The sequence below is a fragment of the Magnolia sinica genome, chromosome 19, assembly GCF_029962835.1.
Source record: "Magnolia sinica isolate HGM2019 chromosome 19, MsV1, whole genome shotgun sequence".
Lineage (NCBI taxonomy): Eukaryota > Viridiplantae > Streptophyta > Magnoliopsida > Magnoliales > Magnoliaceae > Magnolia > Magnolia sinica.
The window spans coordinates 2,554,774-2,568,574 of record NC_080591.1 but is presented as its reverse complement, the minus strand read 5'-3'; the positions used below and the strand labels follow the sequence as shown (position 1 = coordinate 2,568,574).

General features: G+C 40.2%; 1 protein-coding gene across 1 annotated transcript; it reads right to left on the bottom strand.

The window, feature by feature from the left end:
* Positions 1–1,638: 1,638 nt before the first annotated feature.
* On the bottom strand, positions 1,639–11,122 carry LOC131235258 (cytochrome c oxidase subunit 5C-like). The gene is made up of 2 exons (XM_058232398.1): positions 11,024–11,122; positions 1,639–1,979 (listed from the first exon to the last, which is right to left on the bottom strand). The coding sequence occupies exon 2, from the start codon at positions 1,966–1,968 to the stop codon at positions 1,771–1,773; it is 198 nt and encodes a 65-aa protein (XP_058088381.1). The 5' UTR covers positions 1,969–1,979; positions 11,024–11,122; the 3' UTR covers positions 1,639–1,770.
* Between the last annotated feature and the right edge of the window lie 2,679 nt (positions 11,123–13,801).

Below are 13,801 nucleotides of genomic sequence, written 5' to 3'. Positions count from 1 at the left end.
GTAGTGATTGTGCCATCCGATTGGTGAATAGACAGTACAGACATGGAACTAGGGGCATTTGGAGAATGAGCAGCACAAAGAAGGTAGTAATTTTCCCATTAGGGATGTATTTTGGGAATAGATGGTACAAATGCATGGATGGTTGCAGATTTGCAATCTAGAAGGCGGGCCACAGTTAGTGAATAAAAGGTCAATAGACTCGAATGGGGTTGTGGATTGTAGTTGAAAGATTAGAGGCATAATGGATTAAACAATAAAATTTCTTAACTATGAATGCGAGTTTGCTGTTTACTGGTTCGGGGAATTTTGGGAAAATCAGTGAAAATAGGATCAAAATATAAGCAATCTAGCAAGTCAGATGCATTATGAGAATAGAAATCATGAATGCATATACCGCGTAGATTTCTTAGTCCGTGTTTGGATGTCCCGAAATGTCAAACTGGAAGGACGCTTTCTGCCCAAATCAATATCCAGGAAGTTTAAAACCGGGCCAGAAACATCCCAGCTATTGACTTGAGGTAGAAGAGGTGACTGAATTTTATCCCAGGTAATGTGAATTTAGAGCTGTACACAAGTCGAATCCAGTCGAGCTTGGCATAGCTCGGCTCGGCTCGGCCAGCAGCCAACTCCAGCTTGAACTCAGTTTGGCTCGGTCCTTGAGCCTGACTGTCCAGTTCGGCCTGGTTTTGTCAGCAGCTCGAGCCGAGTTCTAGTTCGATCTGTTGAATTGAGTTATATATATAAACATTAATTAAAATTGGGCTGCCATGGACAGTGGCTAGCCAGGCAACCAAATACAGAGAAAGAGTAGAGAGGAGGAGAGGGAGAGTACCGGCGCTTGGACGAAGGGAAAATGGGCACTGGGCAGCAAGGGTTCGGTGCTCACTGGCTCAGAGGGAATGGCCGAGTCCAGATCGACTGAGAGAGGGAGAGAGAAATGGGTTAGGGAGGGAGGGTTAGAGTAGTGGGGAGGGGGCCGCTCGACCAGGAATTTATATACCCGGTCAATCCGAATCAGGTTCAAGTCGTGGACCGAGCTCAGTCCAGCTCGGACTCGGCTTGAATTTTTTCAAGCTCTCAAAAATCAGCTTGACTCAGCCCGAGCCCAGTTTCAAGCCGAGTCGAGTGAGTTAACCGAGCTGACTCGGTTCGTGTACAACTATAAATATGATTCCTGGGGAAAACCATATTCGGTGCAATCTGCCAATACTACAATGGGAATGCCGACAATGACAGGAAAGAAGATGATGACAACCACAAAGATCGAAAAGAAAAGGTTCTCATGTACAGAACAAGAAATCAAGTGCTCAAAACCATAGTTCAAAAACCCATAAATTCAACCCGACTCAATGTTCAGCTGGGTCGGGTCGAGTGAAAATTTAGGATTGTTGATAGATGAAGGTGGTTAGTTGCCTTCGGAATTGAGGTTGGGTGTTCAAATCTCACCCTTAACATATTTATTTTTAAAAACTTAAGGTGATTGACTTGGTTCGAGTCACGCTGAGTCGATTGAGCTGCCAAGTTATCTCTCCAAGTTAGGCCCAGTACCAAGTTTCCCAGAGACTCAGCTTGAAAACTTGCCTAGTCGAGTTGATTCAGTCGATTTCAAGTTGAGGCAGTAAGTTTAACTATGCTCCAAACCAGAACAGGATATTCAACTGAAACACTTTACAACATCAGCCAAAGAACAATTCAAAAACAGTACAAGTAAATGACATATTCAAGACCAAACCATGAGATATTCCTCTGAAGTGTTTTGCAGCTAAGAACCTAGTCCTCTTCTACAACGACACTGATCTCACCTTTCTCAAGCAGATCACAGAACTCCTTGGTTCTCCTCTGGTAATTCCAGTGGTGCATCTTCCAAAGGCCCCCGGCGATGAGGCCAATGGTCAGTCCATAGCAGATCTCCTTCACCACGCTCGGGCTCGCACGTGCTGCATGAGAGGCAATTTTGTGGGAACTCATGTTATCCTGCACTATTCAAAGGGGAACAGGACTTACTTCTCATTGACAAGATTCGGACGTAAAGGGTGTCTTTGGTTGCACCAAATTTCACAAAATATCATGAAAATTTGAACCAAATTAGACAGATTACTAATGAAATATCATGATACATGTTGCAATCAAACACACCCAAAAGCTCTGGGCAAGGACACAGATATCATTTCAATGGGGTAAACATGACCAATGCATGCATGAATTAGGAGATAAGGATATAAGAGTGTTATCAAATCAAATTCACAGCTAATGTGCAACTCGAAACAAAGACGCATTATATGATCCTCGACCTGTGGATACTTGAGTATCCTCAGACCCTTAGTTTGAAAAATGGGGTGCAGATCATTTCGTGATTTAGATCATCAATCTCATGGGTCCCACCATAGATGGACCATGCTCCAAAAATCTTGTGGGACAATCCTAACCCATTCACCAATGACTTGCAGATGGAATGCTAAGAAAAAAAAGTGGCAAAAGTCTGCACCCAAACATTAAAATGGCCAGGAGGCCAGCTCCACTACAACACTCTGTAGGTTAAGCTTGGTCTACAATGCAATGTGTGGGGCCCACCATAATGTGGGGCCCACCATGATGTGTGGATGACGTCCTATCCATCCATCCAATCATGCACGCACCCTCGTATTTTCCTTGGCGCCCAAAAATCAGGCCATTCAAAACTCATGTGGGCCACACCACAGTAAATGGTTTGGGATGGTGACGTAGAGAAGGACGTGAGATCGAGCACCATCTTCCTCAGGGGGGGTAACTGTTCTGAATCCACAGAACTTCTTTGGACTCCTCACAGAGAAACCTCAAATCCATGAGGAGATCAAGAAAATAGAAATAATTCTAAGAAATTTGAAATATTTTGATTGATGATTAAAAATGAGATTACACCCCTTTAAATAGGGATACTAAGCCATATAAGAGGTTTCGAAATCAAACTAGAAAACTCCTATAATTCACAACTTACTATAAATAGTAAACTTACTTTTTATAGACGTTCCTGATTCCTACTAGTGCACATCGTTTTTTGCCAAAAATAGTAAGTGTCCTATTTGGCTTCACCACATTGTTCTCCTAATTATTCTAAGCATTTTTCATGTTGGGCACAACTCCTAAAGTCCAACGGATGAAGAGTTATACTCAAAACTAAAACTTAATAAAAACGAAATTAAAACATGAATTCGACAGTGGATCTAATGGTATTTTGCAAATTCTGCGTGGGCAAGCCGGAGTAGCAGGGTTGGGTGGCTAAAGTAGCTCGTCCTACCCCAAAATCATATGGGTCATTTGATGGCTCATTCGTTTGTGAGATATGTCCATTTTAAGTTCTGACGGTCTAGATCACTTTTGTCGTCGACCGGGTCTTTTTTGATCCATCTTGGCCATGAAACTGTTCATGACCCACTCTACATCAGATGGGGACACCCACCATTAAAACCCTTCTAGAGATTTTAAGCATGATTTTACATGATGTGGCCAACCTGAGTTTTGGATCAGCCTGATTTCTAAAAGCCAAGGAGAACATGAGGGGGCACACATGATGGATAGATCAGATGTTATGCACTCATCACAGTGGGCCCCAAATATTGCTTTGCATGTTAAGCTTAGAGTTCAAAACCAGGTGGAGTACATGCGCATGATCTGGGTCTTTCATCAAGTGGGGTCTACTGCTGACCATTCTCTGGCCCAAAAATCAGGATAGTCCACTTACCAGATGGACCACACATATTCGTTGAGTATATTCCATTGGTCCTTTTCATTAACTGTCCATCTCCTGATTCTAAAAAAAGGCATTTCTAGAGTTCAAAACCAGGTGAGGTAGTGCATGATCAGGTTCTTTCATCGAGTGTGGTCCACTGTCACCATTCGTTGGCCCGAAAAACAGGCTGGCCCACTCATCAGGTGGACCCCATTTATTCATTGAGTATAGACGACCGTTGGCCCCATTTACTATCTGTCCATGTTCCTCACTTATAGCCAATAGGATGATCACACCCATCCATTTTTTTTGTCACAGTGCATGATCACTGTGGGCCCCACCTGATGAATGGCCCGGATCTCAAACTCACGCTTCACGTGCCAAAACCTGTTGAATTTTCACTTCTTGAACCCTTGTATGAATCATAACCTTCATATTAATTTTTTGAGAGATTTTTCTTTAAAAAAAATTATTCAGAAGAAAAAAAAAAAAAAGGAAAAAAAGAAAAGAAAAGAAGAAGAAGCAATTCAGGTGATGATATAAGCAAACAAACTCGAAATCCGGAACTTAATCAGTTGAATTTATTGATTAAAAAAATGTGACCATGATTCAAACCGCACACATACAACATGCAACCTATACGAAAGTCATTATCCCCACTATTTCCTGTGGTGTGGTCCACTTGAGCTTGCATATGCTTCATGGCTTAAAACGAGCTGGCAAAACGGATGGACGGCGTGGATAAAACACGTACAACACGGTGAAACCCACAGAGTCCTGCCACCACGGAGGTCGGTGGTGGCAGGGTCACCAACCAATCCGCGTCCCTGATAATCTGCTGGTGAAACGGATGGACGGGGTGGATATAACACAAAATCATTGTGGGGCCCACGTACCTTGGGGTTACAGCGGGTTACTGGAGAGAGAGAGAGAGAGAGAGAGAGAGAGAGAGATGTTGTATTTTGTTTTAAAATAGCATTAAAATTTGAATTTTCAAATTTTCGGTAATTTCCTTCCAATTTTGAAAAGTTGTAGTACTTTTGAGTTGTGGGTTTTGTCCCACATCGGATTTGAAAAGGTAAACTATCTTGTATATAAGATAGTCTTTTTGCCTAGGGCTTGAGCCCCTTTCAGGGGGCATGTGAATTTGGTCCTGTGAGAGGGCTATGCCAATAGCTCTAATCTATGCTATTGACCACACACGCGCGCGCGCCGAGCCGAGCCGAGCCGAGTGCGTGTGCGCGTGCGCGACGCGACGCGACGCGACGGGCTGGGCCCGGGTGCAGGTGCGGGTGCGGTGTGTGTGTACTCGCGTGGATGTGTGTATGGGTACTCGCAGGACTATATGTGCGGGAGTGTACTCGCATTTGCGCTTTTTCATTTTAAACCAGAGAGATGCGTCCCTTCCGGTTGGTTGCCTCTGTTGGGTTTAAACCCAACGAACCTAACCTTTTGAAAAGGGTGCTTATGCACCACTTCGGAGTCTATATAAAGACAACCGATTCCAGTTTCAAATACAAAAAATTCATCTCTTATAAAACGCTCTCTGATATTCGGTTTTAAGCATTTTCTACTGAGTTCATCGCTGAGTCAACTCAGCACTTTCGGATTAAACTGCAAGTGGTTCGAGCCCGTGTACAGTGAGTGTACCGCTGGGACCGGGTCATAGTCGTTGTATCCTGGAGGTCGATTGCTATGGAAACCTGTTGCACTTGGGACGCTGTCCAAGGAGAGCAAATTCGATTTCAAGCCGAGTGACTCAGTCACGCCTCGACTCATTCAATAAGTTCTTCTTTCTCAAAATTTATTTTTCTTTTTTGGTTCTCGATTTTTAATAGTCTATTTAATTCAACTAAATATTCCAACAATCTTGAAATCGAATTTGTTGAATTACATAGACTATGGCTACAGTAACAGTAAATGCTTCTACTGAGTTAGCCAAAATCGAACCGTTCGCTGGACAATCATTTAAACGGTAGAAACAGAAACTGATGTTCGCTCTGACTACCCTGAAAGTTTCATACATTTTATCTGAATCATTTACTACAGATCCAGCAAATCAAACTGAAGTAACATATGAAAATAATTGTAAAAATTATATTCTAAACTCTTTATCCAACGAACTATATGACGTGTATGCTTCTTACGTGTCTGCTAAAGACATATGGACTGCTTTGGAAAAGAAATACATATTAGAAGATGCAGGCGCTAAGAAACATGCAATTGCCAATTTCCTTCATTATGAAATGACAGACGATATACCTGTCACAAATCAGATTCACGATTTTCAAAGTCTAGTTCACGAACTATCGATAGAAGGAATTAAGTTGGATGAAGTGTTTCTTTCAGGAGCACTAATAGAAAAGTTACTGCCTTCCTAGAAAGAATATAAGAATAGGATGAAACATAAAATGAACGGTGTTTCTTTGGAAACCACTATCGTACATATACGAATAGAGGAGGCCAATAGAATCAGAGACTAAAAAGAAAATAAAAATGAGATAGATTCAAAGGCGAATCTTATGGAATCAAGTCGAGCAAATAATAAGAAAAATGGCAACTGTCATAACTGTGGCAAACCTGGACATTATGCAAATGAATGCAGGCTCAAAAAGAAGAATGCAAACAATCAATTAAAGAAAAAGGGAAACTGTTACAACTATGGAAAGCCTGAGCATCATGTCAAAACCTGCAGGCTTAAGAAAAATAAAGATAAGCCGCAGGCTAATCTTACAGAAACAGGCAATGAGTCTGACATGATAGTAGCTGTGGTGTCAGAAGTCTTCCTTGTAAACAACTTGGAGTGGGTACTAGACACTGGTGCAACTAGGCACGTGTGCAAGGATCGTAGCATGTTTACCTCCTATCAAGTATCAGGAGATGATGAACAGGTGTTCATGGGTAATGCTAAAACGTCTCCAGTTGTAGGGAAAGGGAAAGTACTTCTGAAACTCACTTCTGGAAAGACTCTGATGTTGAATGATGTCCTACATGTGCCCGACATTAGAAGAAACTTGGTCTCTGGTTCACTCCTCAATAAGGCTGGTGTTAAGTTAGTATTTGATTCAGATAAGCTTGTAATGACTAAGAATGGAACTTTTGTTTGTAAGGGGTACTGTAGCGATGGTTTATTCATTATAAATGTATCCAATGATAATAATAAGAAGACATTCAGTTCTGTTTATATCGTTGAACCTTTTTATTTATAGCATAGTAGATTAGGTCATGTGAATATAGCATCTTTGAAGAAAATGAAAAGATTAGGTTTATTACCTAATATATCTAATGAAGAATTTGACAAATGTGAAACATGTGTCGAATCAAGATTCATTAGAAAACCCTTTAAACAAATAGAAAGATCATCTGTTCTATTAGAGTTAATACACAGTGACTTAGGTGATTTTAGAAATCACATGCCTAGAGGTGGAAAAAGATATTATATAACTTTTGTAGATGATTACTCTAGGTTTACTAGAGTCTATCTGTTAAGAAACAAAGATGAAGCTTTAGATGCTTTTTCTAAATACAAAATTGAAGTTGAAAATCAGTTAAATATAAAAATTAAAAGACTTAGAACAGATAGAGGAGGTGAATATGAATCTTCTCAATTTAGAGAATTATGTGAAAAGAATGGAATAGTTCACGAAACTACAGCTCCTTATACATCAGAACAGAATGGAATAGCAGAACGTAAGAATAGAACTTTAAAAGAGATGATGAATGCTATGTTAAATAGTTCAGGCTTACCCTCAAATATGTGGGGAGAAGCAATTCTATCTGCTTGTTATATTCTAAATAGGATTCCTTCTAAATCTTCTGAATAAACACCATATGAACTATGGAAGAATCATGTTCTTAGTTACAAATATATTAAAGTGTGGGGGTGTCTTGCTAAAGTAGGATTACCTGAAACTAAGAAAAGAAAGTTAGGTCCTAAAACAACCGACTGTGTATTTATAGGTTATGCACAAAATAGTGCGGCCTACAGGTTTCTAGTTTTAAAAACTAAGGATAATATTCTAGATCCTAATACAATTATAGAAGCTAGGGATGCAGAGTTCTTTGAGAACATATTCCCTATGAAATCTAAATCTATAGGAATAGAGGAAGTCAATGAATCAGATATTACATCGACTAGTAAAAATGCATACGAGAAAATAGTAGAAGAGATACAACCAAGAAAAAGTACTAGGGTTAGAAGAGAAATTAACCTAGGAGATGGTTTTTTCACTTTCTTAGTAGAAGATGATCCTACAACCTATATAGAAGCAATTAACTCTCCAGATGCAACATTTTGGAAGGAAGCAATAAATGATGAGTTAGAATCTATTATATCTAATAACACTTGGAAAATTGTAGACCTACCACCTGGAAATAAACCAATAGGTTGTAAATGGGTGTTTAAAAAGAAACTAAAACCAGATGAGACTATTGATAAGTTTAAGGCTAGGTTGGTAGCGAAGGCTTTAAACAAAAAGAATGAATAGATTACTTTGATACATACTCTCCTGTAACTAGAATTACAACTATCAGAGTCTTAATAGCGATTGCCTCCATATATAAACTGGTGGTACACTAGATGGACGTAAAGACAGCTTTCCTAAATGGAGACTTAGAAGAAGAAATATATATGGAACAACCTAAGGGTTATAAGATATCAGGAAAAGAAAATAAAGTATATAGACTAATTAAATCATTATATAGTTTAAAACAGGCTCCTAAACAATGGCATGAAAAATTTGATGGTGTTTTAAAATCAAATGGTTATCATATAAATGATGTAGATAGATGTGTATATAGTAAAATTTCTGGAAATGATTATGTTATTATATGCCTTTATGTTGATGACATGCTTATTTTTGTAACTAATATTAAATTAGTTAATACAACTAAGAAATTCTTGTCATCTAAGTTTGACATGAAAGACTTAGGAGAAGCTAGTGTAATCTTGGGTATTGAAGTAACCAGAAAAAATGGTGTTATTATATTATCTCAATCTCATTACATTGAAAAGATATTGAGAAAGTTTAACCATTTTAACTGTTTACTTGTCAGTACTCCTTATGATTATACTGTGACTCTCATGAAGAATACAGAAAATAGTGTGTCTCAATTGGAGTATTCCAGAATAATTGGTAGCCTTATGTATCTAACAAACTGCACTAGACCAGACATTGCTTTTGCAGTAGGAAGACTAAGTAGATATACACATAACCCTGGAAAAGAGCATTGGAATATTTTGTCTATGATTTTGAGATACCTAAAAGGCAGTATAGCCTATGGTTTACATTATAATGGTTTTCCTGCTGTATTAGAAGGATACAGTGATGCTAACTGGATTAGTGATTCAGATGAGACAAAATCCACGAGTGGATATGTCTTCACTTTAGGTGGAGGAGCAGTCTCTTGGAAGTCTACCAAGCAGACATGTATCGCTCGGTCTACTATGGAATCCGAGTTTATTGCTTTAGAAAAGGCTGGAACAGAAGCCGAGTAGCTTAGAAATCTCTTAGCTGATATACCATTGTGGCCAAAGCCTGTATCGGCCGTATCTATTCATTGTGACTGTCAAGCAGCTATAGCGAAAGCAAAAAGTAAAATATATAATGGAAAGAGCAGGCATATTAGACTCAGACACAACATAGTGAAACATATGTTGCGTGATGGAGTAATATCTATTGACTTTGTGAGGTCAGAAAAGAATCTAGCAGATCCTCTGACTAAAGGACTATCTAAAAGGTTAGTCAATGATGCATCGAAGGGAATGGGGCTGAGCCTAATATATGAGCTGTCAGTGTCGGCAACTCAACCTATACAAGTGGAGATCCCATGAGATAGGTTTAATGGGTAAACAACAAGACACGAGGTAGACGATTGCACTGAATTGTATGAGTCCCTTCTATGGTGTACAGTGCGAGCAGCAACGCAGAAGGATGAGTTGTTAGAACTCTTAATGAATCCATAGCCATATATTTGGTGGTGTATACAGTTGCTGCATACACTTGATGGAATTCACCTATATGGGTGTGGAGGTGGAGGCTGCTTCCTATGAGAATCTAGGCGAATTCTCTAAAGCACTCATGAAATCCAGATAATGGTGTATGGTCGAAACGCACCGAACCGCAGAATCACTTGCAGAGAAAGAGTTGTGTGAGTGGCATGTACTTGCGATCTACATTAAAAGGATTCAGGTTCAAGACTATGGTGTCACCTGATTCCTGTAGACCTGTCTTGCTTACTCTAATGTCGGTTCAAGTCTATGGTGACACCGGCACCATTACACAACTATTACGCTTTAATCCGAAAGGGTTTTATTTTAAAACATGTGGGGGATTATTGTATTTTGTTTTAAAATAGCATTAAAATTTGAATTTTCAAATTTTCGGTAATTTTCCTCCAATTTTGAAAAGTTGTAGTATTTTTGAGTTGTGGGTTTTGTCCCACATCGAATTTGAAAAGGTAAACTATCTTGTATATAAGATAGTCTTTTTGCCTAGGGCTTGAGCCCCTTTCAGGGGACATGTGAATTTGGTCCTGTGGGAGGGCTATGCCAATAGCTCTAATCTATGCCATTGACCACACGCGCGCGCGCCGAGCCGAGCCGAGCCGTGCCGTGCCGAGCCGAGTCCGAGTCCGAGTCCGAATCCGTGTCTATGTCCGTGTGCGCGTGCGCGTGCGCAACGCGACGGGACGGGACGGGCTGGGCTGGGCGTGGGCCCGGGTGTGGGTGCGGGTACGGTGTGTGTGTACTCGCGTGGATGTGTGTATGGGTACTCGCAGGACTGTATGTGCGGGAGTGTACTCGCATTTGCGTTTTTTCGTTTTAAACCAGAGAGATGCGTCCCTTCCGGTTGGTCGCCTCTGTTGGGTTTAAACCCAACGAACCTAACCTTTTGAAAAGGGTGCTTATGCACCACTTCGGAGTCTATATAAAGACAACTGATTCCAGTTTCAAATACGAAAAATTTATCTCTTATAAAACGCTCTCTGATATTCGGTTTTAAGCATTTTCTACTAAGTTCATCGTTGAGTCAACTCAGCACTTTCGGATTAAACTGCAAGTGGTTCGAGCCCGTGTACAGTGAGTGCACTGCTGGGACCGGGTCATAGTCGTTGTATCCTGGAGGTCGATTGCTCTGGAAACCTGTTGCACTCGGGACGCTGTCCAAGGAGAGCAAATTCGATTTCAAGCCGAGTGACTCAGTCACGCCTCGACTCATTCAATAAGTTCTTTCTCAAAATTTATTTTCCTTTTTTGGTTCTCGATTTTTAATAGTCTATTTAATTCAACTAAATATTTCAACAAGAGAGAGATACCTTCGTTTCTCGGAGCGGTTGTGATGCGAGGGATTTTTGGATTTTTTTTTAATTATTTTTTTTTCTATCCTTTTCTTTTAGAAGAGAGATTGGAAGAGTGGAAACGGCAGAAGGAAGAGGAAAGAAGAAAAGGCGGGTGACGGGGAGTACGTTTACGCGGCGCAGGTTACGTGGGGGCGTTGCTGCGTAAGTTAGCGAGGGTGAAGGAAAGCTTGACTCAAAACTTCTGTGCCCTTCAAAAAAACTTCAACAGTAAGCGCTCCATCCCCACTGTTTCTTATAGTGTGGTACACCTGATATTTGGATCTACCTCATTTTTTGGCTAATGCTTTAAAATGAGCTGAAAAAATGGATGGACGAAATGGATAAAACACATCGTCATGCTGGGGCCCACATAGCTTTGACATCAGCTAACTGGATGTGTTTGGGTTCCTAGCCAAACCGCATCTTGTTTGGATACTGCGGTTTGGACCCTGTTTGCACTTAATTAACACGTGTGATAACGCTACTTTGCACGCTAAACACGTGCAACATGTGTGAGATCCAGTCCACCCATTGTAAGGATGGCACTATGTTGAATTCCTGGCCCAAGGGTCATTTCCATTCCACTAAACAGGTGGGCCATCAGTTTACGAAATAATTTATGGCTGAGAAGAACTTAGCCGTAGTTTTTTAAGCCACACGACTGTTTCTGAGACAGTTGCCCTCTCTGTGTGGGAAAGCATGATTTATTTATTTTTTTAAACAAAACTAACCCTTCATTTTCTAACCGCTGGTGATTTGACCCACCTGGTGATTAGGCTTGCCTGATTTTTCAATGAATGGGACCTGATTATAAGATATCTCTTAACGAACGTCCCCGATCTTTGCACACGTGTCTTATTTTCCACGTGTCAAGGAGTGATTTCAGCCGGCGGTTTGGCTGGTCACCCAACATCAGCCAGCTAGCTGGTGTAAAAGCTGTCTGCCTGTACGTGTTTTATCCAATTTGGCTGTCTATTTTTGCAGCTCACTCTAAGGCGTGAGCACAACAATGAGATAGATCCAAATCTTAAGTGGACCACAGTATAGGAAACAGTGGGGGATTGACCGCTTAACTTGAATACTTTTTTGAGACCACAGAAGTTTCAGATCAGGATGATATTTGTGTTTTTGTGTTATCCAAATTCTTTATAACCTTATCAACAGGTTGGATGATTGTGGGAAGTTTCATAGATGGATCTCATTATTCGTGTTGATCCTTTGATGTGGTTCACTTGAGCTTTGCATTGGCCTTATTTTATTTTTTCTAAAATGAACTAGCAAAATATATATATATATATATATATATATATATATATATATATATATATATATAGATGGTGTGGATAAAATACATACATCTTGTGCGGCTCACGGCGCTTTGACACTAGCTACTGGGCTGTTGCTTGATGAGGTCAGCAGCCATGAGGTAGCTACTGACAGTGCCATGTAAACCTCAAAATGATATATGTAACCACACCAATCATCCCTATCATTTTAAGGCATGAGGGAAAGCATATCTGTTGATAAAATTATAGAAAATAGAGGTGATTAAACACTCACTGTTAAAATCTTACTGGAGCCATAGATTTTTTGGATGAAATTGATATATCTTCCCTTCATCCATGTTTATGTGACCTAAGCTAATCGAAATTTGGATCTATATCATTTTCAAGGCCATTTCCTATAATAATTTAGAAAAAATATATAAATGGCATACATATAGCACATATATTATGGTGGGGCCACATACCACCGTATAATAGCCCCCTAGTGGGTGGCAGTTGAGTAGGCAATCAGCTTAAGGTCAGACCTGTGTACTTGAGGTTGTGATCGTGGCCACACCTTGATTGATTCTGTCCATATGTTTGGAAAGATCATTTTATGGCATGGAAACCGAAAATAAGAGTCGTTTTAAATATCATGTGGACAACCATAAAGGAATCAACGTATTAAATGCCCACTGCTAAAAAAATTATGAGGCCAACGGTGATATCATTTGCCGTTAAACATGTTGACAAGGTCACTCAGACCTGAATAATTGGAAACAAAAATATTAGCTTATTCAAAACTTTTGTAACCCACGGTGTGTTATTTTTTAATGGTGGACAGAGACAATCACCACTCTTTTCATACGGTGTGATCCACATGAGAATTGAATCCACTTAGTTTTAAGAACATACCCTAAAGTATGATCTATAAAAGTGGATGCACATAGGGATGTACACTAACCGAGTTAGCTCAATTAGCTCACTCGACTCAACTCGAAAAAGAAGCTCGATTAACTAAGCCGAGTTGACCAGTCAGGCTTGAGGGCTGAGTTGAGTCGTGTTTGAGCTAGGGTCAACTAGTGGTTGAGCCGAGTCGAGCTTAACATAAGCTCTAACTCAACTCAACTTGTGTACATCTCTAAATGGACAGATCAGATATATAGAAAAATAATACACCAATGTAGGGCCCATGGTCACAGCCTCACCAAGGTCGGTGTTTCTTCAGCCTAATCGAATCTGCTTCCCATCATTCGCTGCTCCGCACATAGCATTCCACTGGTCATCCCTCCATTGGTTTAGGGTTTGTTTGAATAGTGGTATTTACTCTTGCTAAAGTGGTAGCCTCTTAGGAGTTTTAACAACCGGTCAAAGGTTCGAGTATCCATAGGTGGTGAAATTCCACTAGCATGAGTGTGCGGGGGTCCGTGTGCATGTATTTTTTTTAAAAAAAAGTTGTATTAAATGGGATTGCATTGCTATCCCACTT